Source organism: Ylistrum balloti, unplaced genomic scaffold, assembly GCF_031769215.1.
Source record: "Ylistrum balloti isolate Yb309-2 unplaced genomic scaffold, AGI_CSIRO_Ybal_v1 Utg370242, whole genome shotgun sequence".
NCBI lineage: Eukaryota > Metazoa > Mollusca > Bivalvia > Pectinida > Pectinidae > Ylistrum > Ylistrum balloti.
Genome location: NW_026782196.1, coordinates 607,036 through 633,138, shown reverse-complemented (window position 1 = coordinate 633,138; position 26,103 = coordinate 607,036). Strand labels below are relative to the sequence as shown.

Here is a 26,103-nt window from a genome sequence, read left to right as displayed (position 1 = left end):
ATACCACAAAAATATATGCTCTCTTTCTTAATGGCTTCTTGATACACAAACTTCTTAGGGAGGAAGAATGACCTGGTATATTTCTATTTTGATGTTTTACCATGACATTACAGGATGTGGTGAGTTCCCCGACACCAGAATCTGACTACGCTTCAGTTAATGATGCTCTTCCTGATGGTATCCTCCAGAGGGTTCGCTCACAGCAGCGTAAAAGTAAGTCTCTTCCTCAATATTCTTATCTCCTAATTGATAATAATGCACTGAAGTAATGATGGATAGACCCTTTAAGAAGGCTACCATAGTTTGAAGGGTTTTTAACTAACAGAAATGTTATACAATGCAAACCTATTCAAAATAATTTTTCACAAAAATTATTGATTGGTTTATTAAACAGAAGGCAATACAGATTCGGAAGATTCTGAGTTCAGTTCACTGGAGCGTGAGCGAGAAAAGAGTCTGTACACAAAGTGTAACAGGAAACCAACTCCACACAAGAAAAAGACCAAGTCCAAACCCCAGGCTGTCCGTGGAGATCCAATGAACTCTGATCTGGCCAGTCAGTTCCGTCACTTGAGAATACGTGACCGTGATCGAGGTCAGTCACTAATTTGTTATCCACATGTAAGGGTTTTCTGTCTTTGTCCATTATGAGAAGGATGTAGCATCTTGTTTTTGGATTTACTTTGGCTGATTCTTGGGTACTCCTTAACCAGAAATTCATATTTATTTCATGGATGTTCATCAACAAAATAAAATGTCAATGAAATAGGGAGTTTATAGAAAAAAATACATGAAACTTGAGCCCCATGAAAATATATCATTTTACAATACTGGAACATCAGAATCATTGAAGAATTTTTCTCTAGTCTTATAAGTTGTAAGTTTTTAAAGGTAAACAAAATACTATGTACAGATCCTGAAATATACAGTAGTGATTGGATTATTTATTGTAAATTGCGTGTCGTGCCTTTGTAGAACGGAGTAATTCCCCTTCTGATGGAAGTGAGGGCACGGGAGATGAGCTGCAATTAGTTCGCAAGGAGAAGAAACCACCCAAAATTAAAAAGCGTCGGCCACCAGGTGGTAGTGAGAGTAGTGGGCAAGCCTTTAGTCCTCAGCTGTCAGACAGTGACAACCTGGCTGGCTCACCTCCTAGTATGTAAAACTCTTGTCACTTTAGTAGGCTTATGTGAAGTTTTTGTAAATTAAAATTGTGTGAGTAAAATTTGGTTCAAATATGTAGGCAAAAATAAAGCTTTAAAACATAATTTACTCCTAAAGTTTTATAAAAATTGTGTTAATGGATCAATTACGATGAGTTGACTCTCTTCATTTTTGATAACATTTTGCTAAAAGACAGACATCTGTTGTAGGCCATTACAGGGACATAGTATATGGAGAGAGGGAGTTTGCAACCTTGCCTCGGGTAAGTAGATCTTGGATTTTACACCATGGTCTTCAGTATGATAGTCACTCAGAATTATTACCCATCTCTCTGTTGTGTCCTCTTCTCTAGCTGTCCTGTTCCATATTGTCTTGTGTTATCCTGTCCAGTTTCAAATCAGTATCTCTGGACCTGGGATGTTCACTATGAAATAAGGACAGAACTATTTATCTTTCTTAGTGTTTTCTGACAAACTTTGACTAAGTATGAAGGGGTGTATTAATATCTGCAGATCCATTCCAATTTCTGTTTGAGACATTACATTGAAAGAACTGACAAACTAGTTTATTTGCATAAATGTGCAGCCTCCTTGTATTAAAGTTTAAGTTTGTGGGTTGTTTATATTTTTAGGTCATCTGACCGTCATAAACATTTTCAACTTCTTCTCAAGTTCTACACATCTCATTGAGTTGAAACTTACCTGAAATGATCGTGACATGATCCTGACCAAAGTTGTTAATTTCGGGTTGGTCCGAAATCCAACATGGCCGCCTTCTTGAAACCACATTTTCGACTTCATCTCAAGTTCAAAATTTGAAATCTTGTATTTTATGTCAGATGACCGTTACGGCCCATGGGCCTCTTGTTATAGTTGTAGATCACCTGTTATAGTACTTCAGCAATGTGTTTGTAGGCAAAAATATAACAGGAGTTGAATAGGGATTTGGTTTGGAGAAGTATGATATTGTAAAATCTCACTAAAGAATTCTTTTATGAAAGTATATATCAAAAGACTGGGAGTGGGAAGCTCATTTTAAAATGAGAATTGTAACATTTCATCATCTTGTTACATTAAATGGCACATGAAGATAAAATTGTTCTAGTTGAAATAGAACATAATCAAATAGAATTCAAACTCTTTGTTTGTAAAACAAAGTTTACAGTAACAGTGTACTCAGGATTAATGGGACAAATTTGAGCTTCTCAATGTTTTTAGGTCATCTGACCGAAGGGCCTGATGACTTAATGCAATTGCCTTTTATCCGGCACTATCTGTCATCCGTCGTAAACATTTTCAACTTCTTCTCAAGTTCTACATGTCTCATTGAGCTGAAACTTACCTGAAATGATCGTGATATGATCCTGACCAAAGTTTATTAATTTCAGGATGGTCCGAAATCCAACATGGCCGCCACCTTGAAAACACATTTTCGACTTCTTCTCAAGTTCAAAATTTGAAATCTTGTATTTTATGACCGATGACCGTTAAGGCCCATGGGCCTGTTGTATTAATATATTACACTTTTCTCCTGTGTAAACATATTGACTTGGAACACGTAAGATGGATAGAATTATAATAATTTAAAGTTTTTATCACAGGATCGCTTTGGTGGTTTGATGGCAACAAGTATGGACAGTGCCGACCTTGACCTCAATGATAGTGGTAACTGGGCCTCCAAGATGAAAACTTCCAAGAAACAACGCAAGGAACAACAGAAGATAAAGGAGGATGAAAAGAGAAGGAAGAAGGAGGAGGTGAGTTATACTGCTTTCTGTCTTTTCTACGGACAATTTCCAATATCTTATTTAAGGATAAAGGCAGATGCGAGTTATACTGTTTTCTGTCTTTTCTACAGACAATTTCCAATTTCATATTAGAATGTTTTCCTATTGAATTTGACAAAGGATACTCATCATTTTCATATTTATCATGTATGTATGAATTCTAGTTGAGCAATTGTTATTTGGTTATTGCTGAAAATGGGACCCCTTTTGTGTCATTGATTTTTTCTGACATAACAACCAGTAACAGGAAATAAATCACAAATAAATCACACTTAGATCATACTATTTACTGCACAGTATAATTTGCAGTAGTGTTTTTATCACTTGTTTGTGATGAGACATATTTGCCCTATTTTGGAAAGAAAATTGGTGGATTTTTCATGAATTGCAAATACGTGTATTGTAATTCTGAGCCCACCATTAACAGATGATGGCTAATCAAATTGCCCCTTGTCTGTCAATCGTCCATCGCATCGTCCATTGTCCATCTGTCCTTCAACAATTCTTGCTATTGCTATTCCAGAGAATCACTGAATGTCGTCGTTCTTAGTTGTGCTTAGTTCAATTTGGGACTGATTGAGAAAAAAAGATAGCCACCAGGCGACCATCTTGGCTTTTAACAGTCCTAGTTTGTTATTGCTGTTTCTGAAAAAAACATGTGATTGATTGTTCTCAGATTTCAGATACAGGAAAGTGCATACTACATTTTGGCCTGATTTGAATATTCAAGGTGGCTATTTGATATATAGACTGATTTGAAAAACAAATTGTTTGACAGGTGACCATCTTTGATTTGGCAGACCAAGATAATTAAAGCTATTAAAAGGAGTTTACAAATTTTGTAAAATTAAGAGCAAAAACAGAGCAAAGGAGAGAAAAGAAGGGAAAAGAACTTTAAAAGAACCAATAAAGATCAAATTATGATGAGAGCCAAGATCTGTTTAGCTCCATCTACCTTTTCTGATCATTTCTACATGATAGCCCCTTAGATGGTTATTCAAATTGCCCCATGTTCATTTATTGTCAGATTCCTTTAATGATTATTTCTTGAAAAGCACAGATCTTTCCCAACTTTCATACAAAGGTTCTCTTCTATTCTTAGTAGTACTGTTGTAACATGGCTAACAGCAGGCCATCTTAGATTTTGATAATGAGAGCTTATTATTGCTCTTGAGATATTTCTCAAATTTCATGTGAAGGTACTTCTTGATCCTTAATAGTGATCTTTTGATGATGGGACAGATATGAGAGGGGAAAAAAAGCAGTTGAAGGTTGTTTTCACTATTTCTTCAGTAATGCAAGAATATTCCCCGACTTTCTATGAATGTCCCTCTGGTTCCTTTCATTGTAGCATCCATCTTAGATTTTGGTATTTTCAAATTTCATATAATTAAAGAGAAAATAAGAGGAAAGACGAAAAGTACCCAACTTATAAAGAAAAAATAATGATGGTACAGTGGTGATCCTTTGGGATTACCTGTATCAAATTTTATTGAATGATTAGAGCCTATATCACCACCATCATCCTCAAATTAAATTGTTGACTTCTTGACAACAATTGTTACCAGTATTTCTTGATTGTTATGGAAGGATTTACCAACGTTCCTAATCCTCCAATATTAAGAGTCCTGTGTAGGCAAATCACAAGTCAAGCTTTCTCAGGATTTAATTGAATTCTCACTTTCACTATTTCAGCTGACAACTAAAGCCATATATTGCTTGAATTGTTATGAAAATCTATAATCAGGGTTCAGTATTGGTCTAATATTATTTTCATCAAATGATATAAATGTGATTTGGACTTGATTGGATGATAAAGCAGGTTTCCATTTCTTGTTAAAATTGTGTGTCTACTTTAAGGTATGATTTGATCTATCTCAGGAAATTGCTGAATGGATACCATATATAATGACCGTGCATCACTAGCCATTGTTTCTGGTGCCAGAGTATGAATATATAATTAGGACACTAGCTGTATATATATAGGACATTAGCTGTATATATATATATATGTATATATAGGACACTAGCTGTATATATATACATATATATATATGTATATATAGGACACTAGCTGTATATACATATACGTATATGTATATATAGGACACTATCTGTATATAAATATATATATATACATATATATATAATATATAAATATATGCAAGGCACTAGCTACCATTGATGCTGATTTACGGTCAATGGTTTGGAAATAAAATTTGAAGAATTCACCTGACATCTACTATCGAGATTGAATAAAAGAAACATTGAATGATTGAATATCTTATGTTTTAGGTGACCTTCAGAATTTCTGGTTAAAAATTCACTGTTTTATAAAGACTAGCATTTTTTTTAAAATTGGCTGAAGTGTACATTTCTGCTGGATGAGTTAGAGACTTTAATATTCTAATTGATTTAAATGGGTGTTGTGAATTATTTATTAGATTAATGTTTAGGTGATATGAGATTATCATTGTGTAGGTACATAGAGTGGTTGAATTCAAACCAGTCAATACAATGATTAAAGATTTACATTACAGAGTGAAGTTGCAAGCTGTATTTATGTAAGAAATTTATCAAAGATCTGGCTGACATTTTATCACCAGTCATGTATATAATTGATATATAGGTATATGACCTCTACAAAGGACAATAGGATTACCTGCTACATTGTAAATAAATGACAATACATTGTGTACCTGTGCCCAGAACGTAGTTTACTCCTCATTAGCATAAGCAGGTAGTATATATATAATAGATATGTCCAGTGTAGTGTATAATCAATATAGGCCCACCTCTGGTCTCATCCTAATGACTACAACCTCTTTAGTCTTCACTATTTTTATAAATTATATATATATCTTTATTCTGTTAAACTTTAGAATAAATTGCCTTTGAACTTTTGAATCTTTATCAGTAACTTTCAGTGTGTTAAGGATCTGGAAACTGGATTTGTTTACTTGTCACCTATGGCAACCATGAACAATCCAGTTCAACAGGCAGCTTGTACACATAGGTATATAGTCGATTGACTTTGTGAACACCTTAAGCTTTATGCTCGGGTGTCGTCTGCTAGTATTCAGTGTATATAGTGTGTACATTATGGAAATTCCCTAACAGACTGTCAGGATTAGCCATCAGGATTAACCATCAGGATTATCTCTGCTTCATCAGAAATGTAGAGTTTAATTTATGAAGATAAAGAAGTGTCTTTACTGTTTTTGATTTTATATATAAATGATTGCAGTGATTGTCAATGTTATTAGATTACCGGTATATGACTGGATATTTATGTATATCTATATATAGAGACTGTATTTTTTAGTGATTTGAGGAAGTCTGACTGCCAGACCCAGAATTTGTTGGTGTGACTATACTGACATGTGGCTGTGATATGCAGTGTATTGGTCAATGTTTTAGAATACCTTACAGTACAGTTGATGGTGTCAGTACTTTTTACAGTATGATGAACTTGAATGGTGATGAAAGCTTTCAAAGCTTATTCCTTAAAAGGAGGTGTGTTGTATATCATGGGAGTATGGACCTGTGAATAGAAAACTTTAAGGATGTAAATGTTGATGGTTTCTTATCAATTATTTGTTCGTTCTACGAAATTGGTGATCAAATCGGGTGGAGTTCTCAAAAGTCGTAAACTTATTGATATACATGGAATTGTACTTACCGTTTATTTACAAAGCTTTCATCATGTACCCAGATGTATTCTTTGATGTCCAGGTGTAAATATCAGACTGTAATTTATTACTCGTGTTTATTGATTCACTGACAGATAAAGAATTTAGTATTATGAATTGCTTAAGCACCAAGAAGGAAGTTTGTTGCAGATAAAAAACTGTAGGGGCTAGACTGTGAAAAGTATTCAAAACATCTTAAAATTTAGTTTCTTTCAAATATTTGCTAATGCAGACCACGAGCTTATCAAATTTCTGAAATTGTTCAAAGACGAAATTGAATGTTTCATGGATTTTCCGGTTGTAGTTAGAAAAATTATAAATGCAGTTACTACTATTAAGAGTCCATATAGATTCAACTGGTTACTATATATGTGAAGGCCAGGAATGATACTGGTGGTTTGAACTATGTAGTGAAGAAGTCTTTTACTGCAGTGGTTTAGATGTAAAGAATAAATCTTGAATTTGATGTTAGTTCAGAATTCAGTGGTACATCAGTGACAGTAGTGGTATGTATTTTATGTATGTAAACCACCTTCATTATGGAATCTTTTAGGATCAGAAAAGTATTCTGTTGCTTTCATTGAAACATTTTATGATAAAATTTATGTTACAAAGACTGTAGAAAGATTAGGATTATTGATTAAGAAGGAAGTATAGAGATATCCCATGTCCTGATGTCTTCTACATAATAGGGTCAAATTTCTACCTGGCTACAGAAATCAGATGGTGTACAAGTTACAGACTGAATGCTCTTTTCTTTACCTTGTATTCCAAACTATAACAATATATATATTGGGAGTTTGTGACAGGAGTGTTTTTTTTTTTTTTTTATCTGTCTACAGAATTAGTTATATTGTGAGCTTTTGTCAGCACTGGTATTAAGAGAGATTAACCGGGTAGTGTATATACAACTATATTTCCTACAGAATATCATTGTAGAAGATTAAAGGGGTTTTATTTTCTATTTATCTGTAGGAAACTGAGAGGCCAACATCAATAACTGTAAAATAATTTCTAATGGGTCTGTCTTTGTATCAGTTTACTAAGATTCGAGTTGTGTACATGTAATAATATTTTGGTAGCAGTTATTTGGAAGCAATAATCTGAATGTCCTAGATAATTGTTTGGTATTTTTAATGTTATTTTTCAAGAACATTTTGTGATATCAACAAAATGTTACATAGTGTTATTACAAAAGCAGGAACATATATTCATATTGTTGACATTTGATATTTCACCTTAGAAGTGTCCAAGGTACTCAGTAAATTTATAACATTATAAAAATTTGAAGTGTATTTATTTAACTCTCTTAAATTCTAAAGTGCATAATGCTTTACATGTAGAGTGTTGCAAAATTCTAAGCTGAAAATTAATCATAGTAGGCCATTTTCTCCATGATAAATTTTATGGTTCAGAGATTTGAGCTTTAGATCCGGTAAAAAAATTTGAAAAAACAGAAGTCAGTTTAAGTATATGTACTAATTAGATAGAGGATGGTAGTTGGTAGAATGTTCTTTGTAGTAGCTGACTGAATGGGATTTAGTGTCTTTACCTAGCTTGAGTTAAGATACAGGAATTTTGATAAAGATTTATATAGCGCTCAGAATTAAAGGTCTGGTAATATTAATCTTTGGCAGAATAAAGAACAAGGGTTTCTTTAAAAGAAGCTTAAATGTGGATTTGATCATTATTCATTAATGATCAGTTGAATATGGTTTATATACTTGCAGTTTGTAGAATTAAATGTCCAATAGAAGTCAAATTGCTTACTGATTACTAATGAGCTCACAGGAATGTTGTAGTAATGGTCATTTAAGTACACACTTATTCAGAATTAAGACGTTTCCATATTTTCATCCTCCAGGTGAGGATCAGGGCATTATACTTTGTGACTTAAGAGAAACCCAGCAGGCATAGTCAACCATGTTCTTAGTCAACCAGTCCATGTTCACTGACGAAATGTGACCAGCTTAATCTTTTGGTTCATGTTTACTGACTATATGGACTAGCACAATCAGTCTACCATGTTTATGGAGGACATATGATTAACATAGTCCTCCATATGTGTTTGGACATTGGATATGACAAACATAAAGTCTACTAGCTAATATCTGATATGGCTAGAGGATGTTTGATATAAAATAGTAAACTATTCTGGAAACTTTGTTGCTGTTTCATCCTGTGAGGATCATAAATATTATCATTATGGGGTGTAGTGCCTCAGTACAAGTGATGCCCTATTCAACAGTGAAGAAACCAAAAACTGCTGACTCATTGGTGGAATCTGAGGAGGTACATAATTCAAGACCCTGAAAAAATACATGTCATGCCCTTCGACCCTTGTGGATGAATAATTGTGAAAATAGCTAATGATTTGTATTCTGTAGCTAAGAAAACTATCATAGAAAGAAACAAAAGTAAATTGTTTCTTACATTTGAAATATCTTTTGATTGGTGGTATATTTCTTGTAAAAGTTATTGTATACATTGTGTTTATGAATTTTTAACCTCTGACTTACTGTATGAATTTTTAACCTCTGACTTACTGTATGAATTTTTAACCTCTGACTTACTGTATGAATTTTTAACCTCTGACTTATTGTATGAATTTTTAACCCCTGACTTACTGTATGAATTTTTAACCACTGACTTATTGTATGAATTTTTAACCTCTGACTTATTTGTTTTAGGAGAGGAAGCAAAAAGAACAGCAGAAGATACAAAAGAAGAAGAAGAAAGACAGTAGGGGTGCAGGAAATGAGAGTGGATGTCGACTGCAGGAATTCCCTATGTCCTCCGCCAACCCCTCCCTTCCACAGTTTGTGGAGACTTGTGTGGAATATATAGATGCTGAAGGTAACTCTCGTCCTACCCTTACTTACCACTCCTCTAGGTTTATTCCCTAGAAAGGTTATGGGGAAGAACAAAGGACACATGTGAACTTGTAGCATGATGTTTTTTTCTGAAACTATTCTCTCCCTTTATTTGATAGTATTATCATCATTTTGAGAACATAAACTTTATTAGTGCACTAGATTTTGCATCAGTTGAATGAATTATTCATGTAAATGTCCTAGCTTGTCAAATTAACATGAGCTTTAAGGGTTCTTTTTATTGTTGATGAAAATTAAATCATAATGCTTAATTTTGTAATCACACTAGAGAATATTTTTGAATTTTCCATGTTGGTAGCATAACTTGTCAAAAAGGATATAGATGGCCTTGAATATGTGTTATTTCTAAAAATAAGTCACTCATTCCTAGGAAATATGTAGGTTATGGTTCTTGTAAAATCAAATTGTTTTTTTAGGGATACATGATAATTTTCACTCTCATACTGTGAATCATTTGACTCCCTTGGCCCTGTTATGATGTATATATAAAAGATAGAGAGCAAGAGAGGCCAGCCTATGTTACGATTATCTCCCTTTGGCTGATCATGATCTCATCCACGTTTTAAAAACTATACTTACCTTATTTCCAGTGAAAATTGGTCGTAAGTACTATATGATACTAGAAATGTTTTTTTATTGAGTTCTAAACATGCAGCTTATAATTAATGCATGTAAAACTGTTTGTGTTGCTGTGAGCAAAAACAAAGGCCTTGTGGCTTATGTTACCGCTGTGCATCACAATGCATTTTCATGCCCAGGTTATGATATTACATCATCACAGTGTGGAAATGGGTCATCTGACCATATTCATAACATGTCATCACCATGTGACTCTCTGTGAAAGTTTGATCACATGATCATACCTTACCACATGTCATTATAATGAACTTATGTGACTGACAATGTAAGTTAGTCACATGATCATATGGTTATTTTAACATGTCATGTGACTGTGATTGACAATGCAAGTTTGTTCACATGATCATGTTTGATTCAGGTTTTAATCATATAACTATTAATGAAGATATTATACAAACATCTTCCTGACCTTGAGTTTCGTGTGCTGTGTTATATTATCCTTTCCCATGTTATAGGTGGATGGTGGGATTTTACATCATTTGCTGTGTTTAAACACAAATCTTTGACAGTTGACATCAAATTTTAAGAAAAAATCCTTCATAATAATGTTAGAAATGGATTTGTCATCCTTCATAATATGTTCAAACAGCAAAGATCACCATTAGGTATTACAGCTTCTGTATGACCACGTCTTCTTCTACATCACACTCTTAGTGCTGTTTATAAGAAATCTGTTGTGAAACAGCTGCATGTTTTTCTGACAGCTGTAGGGGCATGGTGGGTCTGTAGCTAGTCACAACAGTATCAGACCTCATCACCATGATAATTTGTTCCCTAACTGCATTTTATCTATTCAAATATACTTAAGATATACATTCCTGCAAGAACTGAGAACACCTTTTCTTCATTCCTGTCATCTGATCAAAAGTTTCCATGGAGAAAAAATGTGGCAAAATCTAAAACAAAAAATACTATTTACAGAAACTGCTGTTATAGAAAAAATTTCCTGTAATTTTTTAATCAATGTTTGACCGAAAGAAAAATGTGAGAATTTCTAGGAAAGCAAAGAGACATTTCTCTTTCTGTCACATGTATTAGAAATTCCTTTTAATTTATTCCCTGCCTAATGATAATGCGATGACATCGGTTGAACAGATTCTGAAGGATGACAACCCTCCCCAAATGGTGTGCAAATCTCACAATGGAGTATTATTTCATGTTTTACACATGTACCTATGTTGATTCATCATATGTGATTCATTCTCATCATGTCTTTTGCTACAGTTGATTTAATTTTAATGTTTTGATATGAATTTCTTTCAAAGTTTCAAGTAATCATGGTAGAACAACATCAGGCATTAAAATATTTTGGGGTAATGATTAATTGTACTGTTTAATGTGAACTACAGTGTATAATCATTTCTATAATTGATGCTGTTACAGTGAAACCTACTAAATCTGAAATTGTAGTACTCTAAATAATAGCAAGATTATGACTATTGCTTAATATAATATGACCTTTTTATATACCTCATAAGAAAATCCATGACTACGTAATCAGTATGTAACACCAAGCAACAAAATTTCATTGGTGCTTGACATTCTAATGTGTTTCTATTTTTAGCAACAAATAATTTCCTGAAGAAAGAGGCTTATTTTCAAATGGTAGCCAGATTCTGAAGTTGGGATAGACAGAAATGTGAAATGAAATAGCTTTAGATTGAACTAATCTGATGAGGGGGAAAATGCAATATATAGTTTTGAAGAGTATGGTACATTCGCCAGTAAACAAATTCTCAGTAGAATATTTCTTGAAAGAATACATTCAAAAGATATTATTTAATATTTCTTGAAAGAAGAAATTCCATTGATAGATGTTAAAAATGAAATGTAAGAAAGTTTTTGAATAGTATAAAAAAGACATTTTAGGAAATCTTGAATTTTTACACCTTCTACAAATTAGTCTTCTTAGATTCTACATAAGTAAACATCATACATCACAATAGCAGATGATATCAAGAGTACTGTTAGTCCAGTAGACCTGCATCATAAAGGAAAATGGATTTTAATTGAATGTCTAAGGGAGGTAACCTGACTAATATTTTTATCTTACAGGAATGCACACAGAAGGGATTTACCGTATACCTGGCAATAAACAAAATGTAGATCTGCTCAACTCCAAACTTCAGGAGGGTAAGTGTCTCTACAGGAACTCAATCTTATCATGTTGTAGTAACAAAATGTAGATCTGCTCAACTCCAAACTTCAGGAGGGTAAGTGTCTCTACAGGAACTCAATCTTGTCATGTTGTAGTAACAAAATGTAGATCTGCTCAACTCCAAACTTCAGGAGGGTAAGTGTCTCTACAGGAACTCATTCTTGTCATTTTGTAGTAACAAAAGAATTGAGAGACCCAATATCACTGCATGGTGTTCTTTGGGTGTAGCTCTAGGGATCCAAGAATGGAGTTTGTTGGGTGTAACTGTAGGGATCTAAGGATGGAGTTTGTTGGGTGTAGCTGTAGGGATCCAAGGATGGAGTTTGTTGGGTGTAACTGTAGGGATCCAAGGATGGAGTTTGTTGGGTGTAGCTGTAGGGATCCAAGGATGGAGTTTGTTGGGTGTAGCTGTAGGGATCTAAGGATGGAGTTTGTTGGGTGTAGCTTAAGGGATCCAAGGATAAATAAACTGGATATGTTATACTTACACTAACACAGAGTCTTTTAAGTAGAAACTTCTCAACATATTCTGTGTTATTTACAGATTTGGTTTCTGTATGAGATTCTGGTGTGTAGGTTTTAAATGAATATTAATGTTTATTTGCGAGAATGGAGGCAGACTTCACTACAGCTTGTTTATTTGGTAGTCAGTTTTTACCCACACAACATCAATATGACTGACATTCAAACATTGGCTTCTAATAAAAGGAGTGAAAGCATTCAGTCACTTACCTTTCTTACTATAGTCAGGGAGTCAAGTGAAAGAATTTAAAATGTAAAATGTGATATGACTGCAGCATACGATATACAAAGAACACATGTACATAAAATTCTTTTTGATATGTTACATGTATAATGGCAGCCCTCATGCAAAGTAATGTTACGCATGTGTGAACATAAATACATTTGGATCAGTAAGACTTTTTATAGAATCGGGTTGGATCAGGTATTCTGAATTCAAAAGACATCTGTGTAAGAAATTTATGTAGGTAATATATATTTATTTTTTTCATTGAAAATAGTTAACAATGTTCTATGTTTAACAGTAAAAGTAAGTACATAAACAACATAAAAACATTGCTTTTCCCCGCGATTCTGCCCGATAGGTTAACCGCATATGGATGCCATACTTAATTAGTACTGTTGTTATTGGGCAACACAGTGGAACCTACACCAGATTAAAATGACCAAACAGTTCATTTTCATTTAAAAAAATTTCCAGGTAATATTTATTGATTTTTTTTTTTTAGTTTTCTATATATCAAAGATTACACAATAGACTGCAGTCAACAATATTGCATCTAAGCTTCAGACAAGACTCCAGCAATAGCCAATTTGCCAGTAGTCTTGCATGTTTTGACAACAGCTTTATTCGGGCCCCTTATTGAGATGCAGGTGCCCTATAATAAGCAGCTTGTTTGCCAGTCTGTCCCTTTCTGCTTTCCACCCAATAACTTGTGTATTTGTTGTCAGATTCTCACCGATTCAGTGTGTGGCTTTATACACGACACCAAAAGATGAAAAATGATTAAATGATATAAATGGGACAGAACCTGTTGCTGTGTGCAAATCATATGAACGTGTTACTGCTAATTAACTGACTGCATTCAAATTGGAAGTTAACATAAACTACTTATATGTACATGCTAAAATCTAATGAGAAGTTAACTCGGTTATCAGGTCAGAGGTCAAAGAATAATTTAACTTCTTTATTGGCAAATATTTAGTTATGCCATTTTTAAGCAAAGCTCGCCAGAAGCAAATAATCATAAGTTGTAGATAAAATTTAGTCTAAAGACTGAACATGTCAGTTTAGGGAGTTGCCAGTTGTGTAATCCAGATAACAGAGGATTATATAACTTTAAAGCGAACTTTTACATCTCTCCTTTATATTTATCATTATGTAAAACAGGAGCTTCATTCATTGTATGTACTACATATTATCATATTTCTAAATAAACATGTGATTGTACTTTACAAAAATGTTCATTTACAGTACATCTAGTACTTTGATTCATGATTTTCATGATACTCAGAAGAGGGTGATTCAATATCAGTAGATAGATATGAAGAAGACTATTAAAAAGTAACACACATGAAAATTCTTTCACCACAAACATTTTGGTCATATGCAGATATCATTTATGGCATGTTGCAAACCATTTACATCAAAACAAAATTCTCTTCACTGTTTCAAATGTGATTTAACTGTGTTTCAGGCTGGTAACTGATTCCTATGTTCCTATATTTTCCTATATTTTGGGTCAGAAATCTATATGTTGAAAGACCTATATTCCCTATATTTTCCTATTTTTTGAAAACATATTCCTGAATTTTCAGGAAATTTGTCACTGATAAAGGTAGAGATTGTAAATGTTTCTTTGACACTGCTTTTGTCTTCTTTATTTTACAAGTTAGAGAATTCATAAGTCTTTAACAACATCACCAGCCACTAGAAAATGATTCAGTGCATCTCTCTATCACCTGTATGGGCACCTTGCAAGGCAGTGCAACAGGATATTGGCCTTTTAGGTGCCCGTTCAGATGATGGTGAGCTATGCAGCAGCTCTCTGCCTGGATTGTGATGTTGTTGAAGTGAATGGTTACTTTAAGGTAGTTTTTAATCATTGATTAATATAGAAACAGTAAGTGAAGGTAGGAATTGTTAGTATAAATGCCTCTGAATGAAATGATTTTTGTTTGGAAAACTCCTATATTTTGCCTCAAAACTAGCAAAAAACTCCTATATTTGTTGAAAAAATATACCTATATTCCTCCTATATTTTGAAGACGACTTGGTTGACAGCCTGGTGTTTTGAAGTTTGTAGTTATTGATGTGCTTTCCTGTTTTACAGATCCTAGTCAAGATATAAAAAGCCTGGAGATACAGGTGAATGCTGTGGCAACAGTGTTAAAGAATTTCTTCAATGAGACAGAGCCATTAATTCCCTCCTTCCTGCACGATGAACTCCTCGAGGCAGCAGGTTTGTATTTCTTCTGTAAGACACAATGACTGTAAACAAACTTGTTTATTTCAGTATAGAAATTTTGGTAGCTATTCCTAGCAGTTCATCCTATTCTGTTATTCTCCCTTATATATGAAGATAAGGAATTTTCATAAACTCTGTTTCATTTGGAAGTAAAATTTGCTGACAACTCTGTAAGGGTTTCTTTTATCAAAAAAATATTGAATGAGTTTTGATAAACCCTGTAAACGTTTTATTTTAAAGATTTTGTTAAATTTTGTAACAGTTCGCTATATTTAAAAAGTAGCATATTTTATCAATAAGATAGAAACACATTGTCAGATATGATAGTCCTATATTAAGAGACTGTTCTATTTTGGATCGATGGTAATAACCATCGCCTTCTTTGTAAGATCCTTACCATTTTCTAATCATTTTAATTTCATTTAAATAGAGTTAACTTTCCAAGTCAGTTTTCGGAAGCTGTTGAGTAGATTATGACATTTGATTTAACTTCCAGTCTTAGGTGAGGAAAATGTGGAGAATTTCTGTCCAAGCTAATAAATACTATTGACCTTGTTAGCTATTGTCACTCAGCAACTATGAGAATTAGGTTCTTCATTTAGATGTATCTGTTTCATCTGATTTGTGTGGTACCTATATGTCATATTTGGCGCCAAGTGACAATACAGTTAAAATGATGTCATATTCAAGTTAAAATGATGTCATATTCATTTGTCTTTCTGATACCTAACCACACAGGGAGGTAATGTTAATGACCAGAGAATTATGGAACTTGTTGAGAAATATTTTGACACAATAATGTACAAGAGAATGAATCTAGTAACCACTTATGTTGGAAATCAATTGATCCTGGTCAATTGCTCACATTCTGAAACATCTCATCCAAGACAAAGTTTAGGATGAGATTTTGTTAAGGAATGTCTACCCTTGATTTAGATAAATCAATTTCCAACACATACAGGTAACAGATTCTTTTAGTCTCCTCATGTGTAAGAGTTGATTTGCCTCTTTGTGGTTCGATGCTGAACTGTTATGATTTTGGCTTTGGCAGAGAAATTTGAGGACGACCCACAAGAAGGTAACTGACTCACCGTGGCATGATTGCCACTCACTGTGTTCCTTTTCTGTATCTTCTCAGAAAATGCCCTGTCTCTGGTACTTCACTGTAGTATACAAAAGTTTGTCTTACAGACAGTATTGTGCCAGAGAGAGGCAAGGGGAGATGACTCTTGGCTTCCTTGTTTGATTCTCTGCACCCTTTGAGTTCATATTAGCCTGAGATTGTGCTGTGTACTTCATTAACATTATAACCTATGTCCATATCTAGTTCTTTGGAACTCTCACTATTGAGCTTTCTTGTGTGCTTGACGTGAGAGTAATATATTTACAAAATAAGAAGTTTTCTTAATTTGCGAAGCCATTGTCTCTATTTTTTTGGATAATGTTTGAATGTAATCTTAAGGTATTTCTCTGGCATCTTGATCTTAGATGTAAATTTACTGTTATACATTATCCAAGACAATTTATCTTCAAAGGATCGAGTTGTTATTGTATGAAGTGTTCTTAAATCATATCAATTTTCTTTGTAAACCTTATTTTCTGCTTGATATGTACTTTTCTAAAGTGGATAATCTTTGATGATGGCAACTTGATACTGTTAGCTGTTTTTATACTCCTTGATAAATTGTGTATTGAAAAAATACTTGTTTGTGGTGATGATAATTATTGCAGTGCCAATTCAAAATAAAAATACTAAACACTAAAATTTGAGATCTCTTAAGTGGTGTCAAACAGTAGAAGAGATAATGAAAAGCTGTAGGTAACGTACATCATGGTGAGGTTATGTGATGTAAGTCAGTAACATTACTTTTAGTCCACTCTGTGATAAGTAGAGGCATTGTCAGGCATACACATGTGTAGAAAGCAAAGGAAGGCGAATTTGTGAGATTTAAAACATTGGTGTTCAAATTTCATGAATTTTTACATTACAAGTGACATATTTCTACTGGATTTTTACATCTAAACGGATAGATTTCTGTGATATATATTTTACAATTAATAGATTTTTAAGACTTTTATTCTAAAATTGATGGTTTTCACCTAAACATTTACATGAAGATTAATGGATTTTTGCACTAAACATTTATCATCGTTTTGATTATTTAAAAAAAAGTTACTTTAGTTTTCTTAATGCTAGTGCATATTTAATAGCAAAAATTCATTTATTGACATGTTAAGTTTATTTTGTGAAGAACTGGGTTTCTATGGAATTTTTTAGGTATAGTGGCATATTGGACATATTTGGATATTTTATTCAGGAGTGCACTACATTTATGTAATTTAGAGGTATAATGCTATAATTCACTGAAGATTTGATAAAAACCTTTCAAAATTTTATTCTTCAGTATTTATTTTACTTTTTACTTGAATGAGACCGAAACTTAAGTCATATTTCACATTATTAAAAGTAAATTTTGTTCTCTCTCTCTTCAAAGCTTCATTTTGATTTGAGTCTGAAGTTGTCTGTTGTTATACTTCAATTTTTTGCATTTGATGTTTTATGCACTTACTTAAGGCCTAAAAACAAACCCTGAATCTCTGACTTCATAAAAATTTACCAGTTATTCAGATTCCACCCTCTGATCTGAGATAATGTGTTCAATAGTTCTGTCCCCAATCTCAGATAACATCCACAGTTCTATCCATGATAATGTATACAGTTCTATCCCTTATCTGAGATAATGTGAAGAGTCCTACCCCACATATGTTGACAGTAGTCTTGAAAAACACTTTGTAAAGTACATATAGGGAAATCCATGAAAATTTCTTCTTTAGATGGAAAAAAAATGAACAGGTGATATTTTCAGCCTACCATCATTTGATGTTGAGCTGTTCAAATCGCCCTATGTCCATGGTCTGTGATCCTTCGGTCCCTGTGTCTATAAACAAGTTTTTATCGCTATTTACTGTGAAGTTCTTGATGGATCTCTCAGATTTCATATGTTTGTTCCCCTTGGCCCCTAGTTGTGCCTGTTATGTTTTCGGGACTTTGCAGAAAACAAAATGGCTGAGAGGGGGCCATCTTGTATTTGGCAGTTAAAAATCGTGAATGCTATTTCTGCCAAGAATTGTTCAAAGTTTGTGTCATTAATAGTAAAAGCTAAGGAAAGAAAAGAAGTGAAAAGATAAACTTTTTAAAGAACAAATTAAGGTCAAACAATGGTTGGTGCCAAGATCCCTTGTTTATAATAAAGCTTATTAGAGGTAGAAAAAATTGTACAAAGGGTTTATCATGCACTAGACACCAGCTACGGAGATGAGAATATATATGATACTGCAAAAAACTTGAATAAGGGGTTTGGATATTTATTAAGGAATAGGTCTGAATACCTATAGTCTGGTCCATCATGGATTACTGTCAATATAATTTTAGTTAGCTTCAGGGAGATGTAATGAAAAAGTTTCATAGAGACTAAAGTCACATTTGTTTGGTTCCTTTAACATGTATATAACCTGATGTCTATTTTTTTCAGAAATGCCAACAGGAAGACTTCTAGCCCTGAGGGGAGTCCTGAAAAAGCTGCACCCAGTCAATTTTGAAGTGTTAAAGTACTTCATCACACATCTGAATAGGTAATTGTGGCTTTTGAAATGTAGATGTTGTTGCATTTCTACCATCCACTTATTTACTGTAACATAAAATTTTGATATACAATGTAATTGTTTTGACATGTCATGTGGTTTTTGTTATCACAAATCAAGTTAAATTATTGCATATGCTGACCAAATGATATAACTTGACGTAATTAATTTGGCCAAATGTCACCTTCATTCTACAAAAAAGAATTACTAGTTGCAAATATTATCTCAAAATGCTGTGTTACTTAAAAAAAACCTGAAATAACCAGATATGAGAAGGATGCCACCATAGCATGGATTTACGAATTATATTTAATTTCTATGTATCACTTACCTGGCCTATGTCAAAGATATTCAAATGTGATTTTCATCAGGTAGATCGTGATATTTTACCTAACTTCATCCATCTGAGAAAGGCATTTACACGCCTTTAGAGAAAATATATACTGCTTTGTACCTTAAATCAGCATAATCTCTGTTTTGATTGATAAATAATGACAAAGTGAAAATTAATTGATATGCTTATTTTGTACATATGAATACTGTGTTACAGAGTGAGCCAACATAAAGATACACACAACATGGATACAAGAAACTTAGCTCTTTGTTTATGGCCCACTATTCTTCGTATAGACTTCATGTCATATGACAAAATGGCAACCGGCACCAAACTGCCAGCGGAGATTATACAGACGTTGATAGAGCAATGTGGATTCTTCTTCCATGGTGAGGACGAAGTCTGACAGGAAAGGACTTGCTACTCTAATTTACACAGGAATTGAGACATTTTTGACAGGGAGTTATCAGTATTTCTGTGTTACACAGGAAAGAAGAAGGGAGAAGTCATTATTCACTTGATAGATATTTGAAAGCTGCAGAGTGACAGAGTATTTGTGTGTAACATGGTTGAGTGTACTGGTATGTTAGAAGGTTGCAAAAACCTTCATATGAGGAAGACTACCGCCGTGGAGAAATAAGCTAGTCAGGAGGTTCACATTTGTGTTTTCAGTGATGAAGTGTGAGACTGGTCCATCTAAATACTGATCAGATGGCAATCAGCAACCAGTCACAAGTCAACGGTCAAGGTGTAATGCAAGTCCTCTGTCAGTGGTCAACACAGCTGTTGCCTCAAGTCCATTCTAAGTGGATATGGACAATGTCATCAACTAGATCATTGATACCGAGGACAATACTGACAGAGTATAACCATTACTACCTTGGACCCTGATTCAGACTGGTGATTTCATATTTTAACTTATAAAATTGTAAAAACAAAAGATTAAGTACATACTTATCTTTGATTGTATTTAAGGAATGTATGCTGCTAGATGCGTGTTCCTGTATGAAGCAACTAGATATGAATTTCTGTGGAAGTCCTATAGCAGTGTGCTGCAGTGTAATGTAATCTGTCGCAAAACCATGCCAAGTTTAATCATAAAATACCATTAAATATTTGTAATTATTAATCAACTTGCTTTGAAAATTACACAATGTTTGCTGTAATGTTTAATATTCTGTTTTTAATTTAAATATTGTCAAGGGAAGCAACTCTTGCAAGATGTGAAGTTTGAACTATTTATAGATATACTGTATTGTAATGCAATGTATTAGTTAGACTGCACTTAATTGACCATGGGACAAATCTGACACCAAAGATTGCTAATTATGAGTTGTAACAGTTTGATGCCCATATAATCATTTCAATCCCAAAAGAAATTAATGTAATATTGTTTTTGTGTTTTGTACATGTTGAAAAATCAAAGAGTTTGCTCAAGACAGTCTTTGTATATTAACATTCTTGAGGATGTGACTGAAAAAAGGAAAATCCCAACAATCTTTTTATATGATTTAAAAGTTTATTGAAATATACATGAAAAATGTATTCAGTGGATGCTTAAGAGAGAATTGAAATTTACATTAACATTAGATTTTTACTTCTGAAATCTGGGAGGAATCTTATAAAAGTTTTAAGATGATATAAGGTTTATACATGTGCTGAAGCTTTGGCTATGGGCTACAACAGTAGGCTGGGGTTGTTTGGCATAACAATGGGTAAGTATTGAATGTATTTGTCAACAAGTCGTCTTTTTGGTCACTAACTCATTAGAATGTCAATACACAATGCATATGTTGACAAGCATTGTATGAATGGTATGTTAGGTTTTGGCTGCTGAAATTCTAAAATCTGTTCAAAAAATTGCCAAGCTAGTCAAAAGTGAAAAGAAATGTACAGAGATTCTAAAAAAATCTCCAACTAAATCAATCATTACAACGGTGTCCAGTATTCTACTGCCTGGTCAAGTGGTCAAGTGGATCAGGGCGCCTGGCAGCTAGTCATTTATAATGTTTTTGTAGTGTGTATCTGATTGTTGGCCCGTCTTGGCCAGATTGCTGTATGTGGTATGTGTTTGGCCTGGGAGCCTCTTTATTGATATATATAAACTGACTGACAAGTCAACTGAATGACTGAAGTACTTACGTCAACAACTGATGTGGTGTGATTGTGACATCACCATATAATGTGATTCCGATGAAGACTTCATAACTTTATAGTGTGTTTCAGATGGGACATACATCACCATGTGTTGTGTTTCTGATGGCACATATACCATGTGTTGTGTTTCTGATGGCACATATACCATGTGTTGTGTTTCTGATGTGATGGCACATATACCATGTGTTGTGTTTCTGATGGCACATATACCATGTGATGTGTTTCAGATGGAACATATACCATGTGTTGTGTTTCAGATGGTAACTATATTACCATGTGTTGTGTTTCTGATGGGACATACATCACTATGTGTTGTGTTTATGATGGGTCATACATTACCATGTGTTGTGTTTCTGATGGCACAAATACCATGTGTTGTGTTTCTGATGGCACATATACCATGTGTTGTGTTTCTGATGGCACATATACCATGTGTTGTGTTTCAGATGGGACATATGCCATGTGTTGTGTTTCTGATGGTAACTATATTACCATGTGTTGTGTTTCTGATGGGACATACATCATTATGTGTTGTGTGTCTGATGGGACATACATCACCATGTGTTGTGTTTCAGATGGGACATACATCACCATGCGTTGTGTTTCAGATGGGACATACATCACCATGTGTTGTGTTTCAGATGGGACATACATCACCATGTGATGTGTTTCTAAGGGAGACTGCATCACCATGTTGTGTGCTTCTGATGGAGACTACATCACCATGTTGTGTGTTTCTGATGCAGACTACATCACCATGTGGTGTGCTTCTGAAGCAGTTTTATTTTGTCCGATTGGAGTAGCACCATACTCTATTTATGACAGGCCACAGCAGAATGTGATTGGTCACTGATCAAGCCAAAGTGCTAGGAGAACTCCTCCAAGGTCAGGTGTGAATGTTAACTTAGTAATGTGAGCCTAATAGGATAATTAATTAATTGCTTAAATATTCATGCATAATATATATAAATCTATATATATAATATGGTAACATTTCAAATTGTTAGTTAATGTCAGTTGTGTTATCAAAATTGTACATTAAATGGTGTATGATCCTTCTTTATGTTAACCTATATTTTACGCTCGTATGGTGCGTATGTCTGGAGTCAGGTGGTGTTTGTGTTGGATCTCGTATAGTGTGTATATCTTGGGACAGGTGGTGTTTGTGTAGTATCTTGTATGGTGCGTATATCTGGGGTAAGATGGTGTTTGTGTTGGATTTTGTATGGTGCGTATATCTGGGGTAAGATGGTGTTTGTGTTGGATTTTGTATGGTGCGTATATCAGGGGTCAGGTGGTGTTTGTGTAGGATCTCGTATGGTGCGTGTATTTGGGGTCAGGTGGTGTTTGTATAGGATCTCGTATGGTACATGTATCTGGGGTCAGGTGGTGTTTGTGTTGGATCTCGTAAGGTGCGTATATCTGGGGTCAGATGGTGTTTGTGTTGGATCTCGTATGGTGCGTATATCAGGAGTCAGGTGATGTTTGTGTAAGATCTGGACCCTCTATCCATTGTTAGATATGACATACTGCCACATTTACTGTGGGGATAATCATATAAAACATGTGGAACCAAAGACCTGGTATGAGGAGTGGGTGTAAAACTTTCTGTGGACCATTTCATCTGCTTTAATGGATCATGGACCATATATTGATGACAAGATGTATAAGATTCTGATAGATTTGTTGTGATATAGGTATTTATATCTGTGTTGTATGAGGAAGTTGCACAGAGTTGTGTTGTGTAACCCAGAAGAGTTGTACAGAGTTGTGTTGTGTAACCCAGAAGAGTTGTACAGAGTTGTGTTTAGTGAGTAAAAGAAGTTGTAGAGTTGCAAGGGGTGAGGAACGAAGATTATACAGAGTTGTGTTGTGTGAGGGAGATAGTATGTATAAATTTGTGTTGTGGCAGGGAGAGAGTATGCACAGAGTTTTGTTGTGTTGGGGCAGGAGGTTGTAAAGAGATGAGTTGTTTGGGGGAGAGAGGTTTTAAACAGTTGTGATTGTTTAAGGGGAAGATGTTACACGTTGTATTGTATAGTGAGAGAGGTTGTACACTGTTGTACAAGAGACAGTTGTCCTATTCTTTTCTTTATTGTGACATGTTAGTGTGAGGAGGTTGTGCTTCACTTTGTTAGGGAGAGAATTTATGTTATATATACTATACCAATTTTAATGAGATTTGGTGCCATACCATTTTATGTGAGAAAGATAAATTAATTACTAAATTTGTTAAGTACTGTTTTTGATGTGAACATTTGTACTGCACCATGTTGATGCAAAAGAGCTGTACAGATAGCTTCACCATGTGCGATAATTATGTTGATAGTTGTGTGGTTTTTGGCCTTTGAAGCCCTGTGTCCAGTGTGTAATCCAAGTGCTTTCTTGTCATATAGAGTCAAATAACACCACTCAACCGCAAGGTAGAGGGATGATTTTAATGGCCGTTTCATAATTTAAGCTTTTTACATTATAACTAGGTACACCATAACTATGAACCACTATTTGGACAAGTTGCTGCTTGATTGTGTGATGTTGTACTATTTAGGTCAGACATTGTACAGGGGCGTTTATATTAGTTACACGTAAGTCATCACTCACATCTTATATAATATCAAGTTTATCTAAATACTGAAACAGAAAATAACATTTGGAAGTAGAATATCAGTATAATGAAACTGAGTTGTCTCCCCTTTATGTTGTATATGGTTACACTGCAGCAGTACAACACACAGGAGGTTTCTATTTTTGCTGTGTATACATAGTTCCACTTGCCAATGCTGTCAGGTTACCAATAATCCATTAGATATATATAATGTACTACATGATGGGACTCTACTGATATCTTCACATGTCATTCAATAAGATTCTATAATGTAATACCATCCCCTACTGTAATCCATAGATTAACATGCTATGATATAATCTACAACATAGAATTCAATTTGCATCCTACTGGATTAGTGTAGTGGATGTAATGTGATACTTAACTTATAGACTTATGTAAGCCAAATCATGAGATACTTATCAGTGATAAAATCCATGTCACAGGATATTCAATTGTAACGGAAGTTAACAAACTGGGATTTCTGCATTAACTGCTACTTAATATAATCTACATAGTGAGATACTTTATTGAAATTTAATCCACATAATTGTATATGTTACTTTAATTTACATTATGAGCTACTTGATTGAATCCTTATTCAAATGAACATATGGTTCACTTTAAATTTGATCCACAATAGGGAACACTGAACTACTGTAATCCACATGAAGAAGTACCTAACTTAAAGTTTAATCCATGATAGGGAATATGTTACTTCTATAATCCAGGTCATGAATATGTTACTACCCTAATCCAATCCAGGGAATACAGCTCCTATCCATGGGATTGGATATTTGGCTACAGTAATGCATGTCAGGGGATACTTCACTGCAGTAATCCATCTCATGGGATACTTTAGTGGTGTAATCCACACCATTGGCTACTTTAGTGGTGTAATCCACGCCATTGGCTACTTTAGTGGTGTAATCCATGTCATGGGCTACTTAAGTGGTGTAATCCACGCCATGGGATACTTTACGACTGTAATCCACATCATGGGCTACTCAACCACTATAATTCAAACTTATTATAACTTAAATGGATACTTATCTCTGTAATCAACATTATTCAATACTTTAATTTTAATATCCTTGTCATTGGATACTTTAAATCAAGAGAAACTATATTTATACTCAGTGTGGTCTATTACACTATAATCCAGACATAAGTAGATTTGTCATACGATGAACCCACTTTGTTCTTCTTCTATTTGTATTGTTAACTTACACTTGTGTAACTAAATATTAAGATGTTGACCAGCACAAGTCCCCGACAACCATGTACATGTCGAGGAGTTTGTCCTATCCACACATATTCGCTATAGAGCAAGGGCGGAGTGGCTCAATTTGTCTGTTTGTATGTGCTTGATAAAGGCATATAACTCGATTGATTTATTAAAATGTCATACAAAACCATCAAAATTTGTTCAGGTTGTTGTTTTAAAGAACTGCTTGTGTGTGTGAACATTGTCTGCAGATGGTTCCACACTGCAATTCGGACCTGTACTTTATCCAAGATGACCAACATGGCCACCATCATGAAAATCTTGTTCTGTTCCCTAAATCAAGTGAGGGGGATGTGGTTTTCACTCAGTTTCTTAGTATTATTATCATTACTCATATTTCCGTCAGCAAGGATTCTGATATGTTTCTCAAAAACTGATATGGATTTTAATGAAACTTAACATAACTGTTCATCTCTGAGAGTCTGTGTGCTAGAGCTTATTGTTTTTTCGATCTGTCGTCCAACTGGTCAGTTGCTGCCTTAGAGAGGCAATAAACGTGAGGAAATTTGAGTATTCTTAATTTCATTCATATTCGGTTTATAATGATATTGCAAACAATTACATGGATTCCGTTTTCCAACTAGACAACATGGCAGTCATGTTCTGAAATCTGATTAGTCGAAATTGAAAAATTGTCCAATTTCCATGAAAATGGGTATTTAGGTGTGCTTTGACACCGGAAACAACATCTTTTCTGATTAGCATGGAGTCATCTGATTGATAAAAAATTTGGATATCGTCCGATTTCCTAGAC

General features: G+C 34.2%; 1 protein-coding gene across 1 annotated transcript in view; it reads left to right on the top strand.

The window, feature by feature from the left end:
- The window catches only part of LOC132552221 (rho GTPase-activating protein 190-like), a 47,820-nt gene extending 22,335 nt beyond the window's left edge, over positions 1–25,485 (top strand). Inside the window, exons 17-28 of the mRNA XM_060216368.1 lie at positions 114–213; positions 395–595; positions 976–1,155; positions 1,374–1,426; positions 2,765–2,920; positions 9,333–9,498; positions 10,127–10,138; positions 12,231–12,308; positions 15,189–15,317; positions 16,375–16,401; positions 18,857–18,956; positions 19,516–25,485. Of these exons, the coding sequence (XP_060072351.1) occupies positions 114–213; positions 395–595; positions 976–1,155; positions 1,374–1,426; positions 2,765–2,920; positions 9,333–9,498; positions 10,127–10,138; positions 12,231–12,308; positions 15,189–15,317; positions 16,375–16,401; positions 18,857–18,956; positions 19,516–19,705 (1,392 nt within the window). The 3' untranslated portion in view covers positions 19,706–25,485. The remainder of the gene's footprint in view (positions 1–113; positions 214–394; positions 596–975; positions 1,156–1,373; positions 1,427–2,764; positions 2,921–9,332; positions 9,499–10,126; positions 10,139–12,230; positions 12,309–15,188; positions 15,318–16,374; positions 16,402–18,856; positions 18,957–19,515) is intronic.
- The last annotated feature ends 618 nt before the right edge of the window (positions 25,486–26,103 follow it).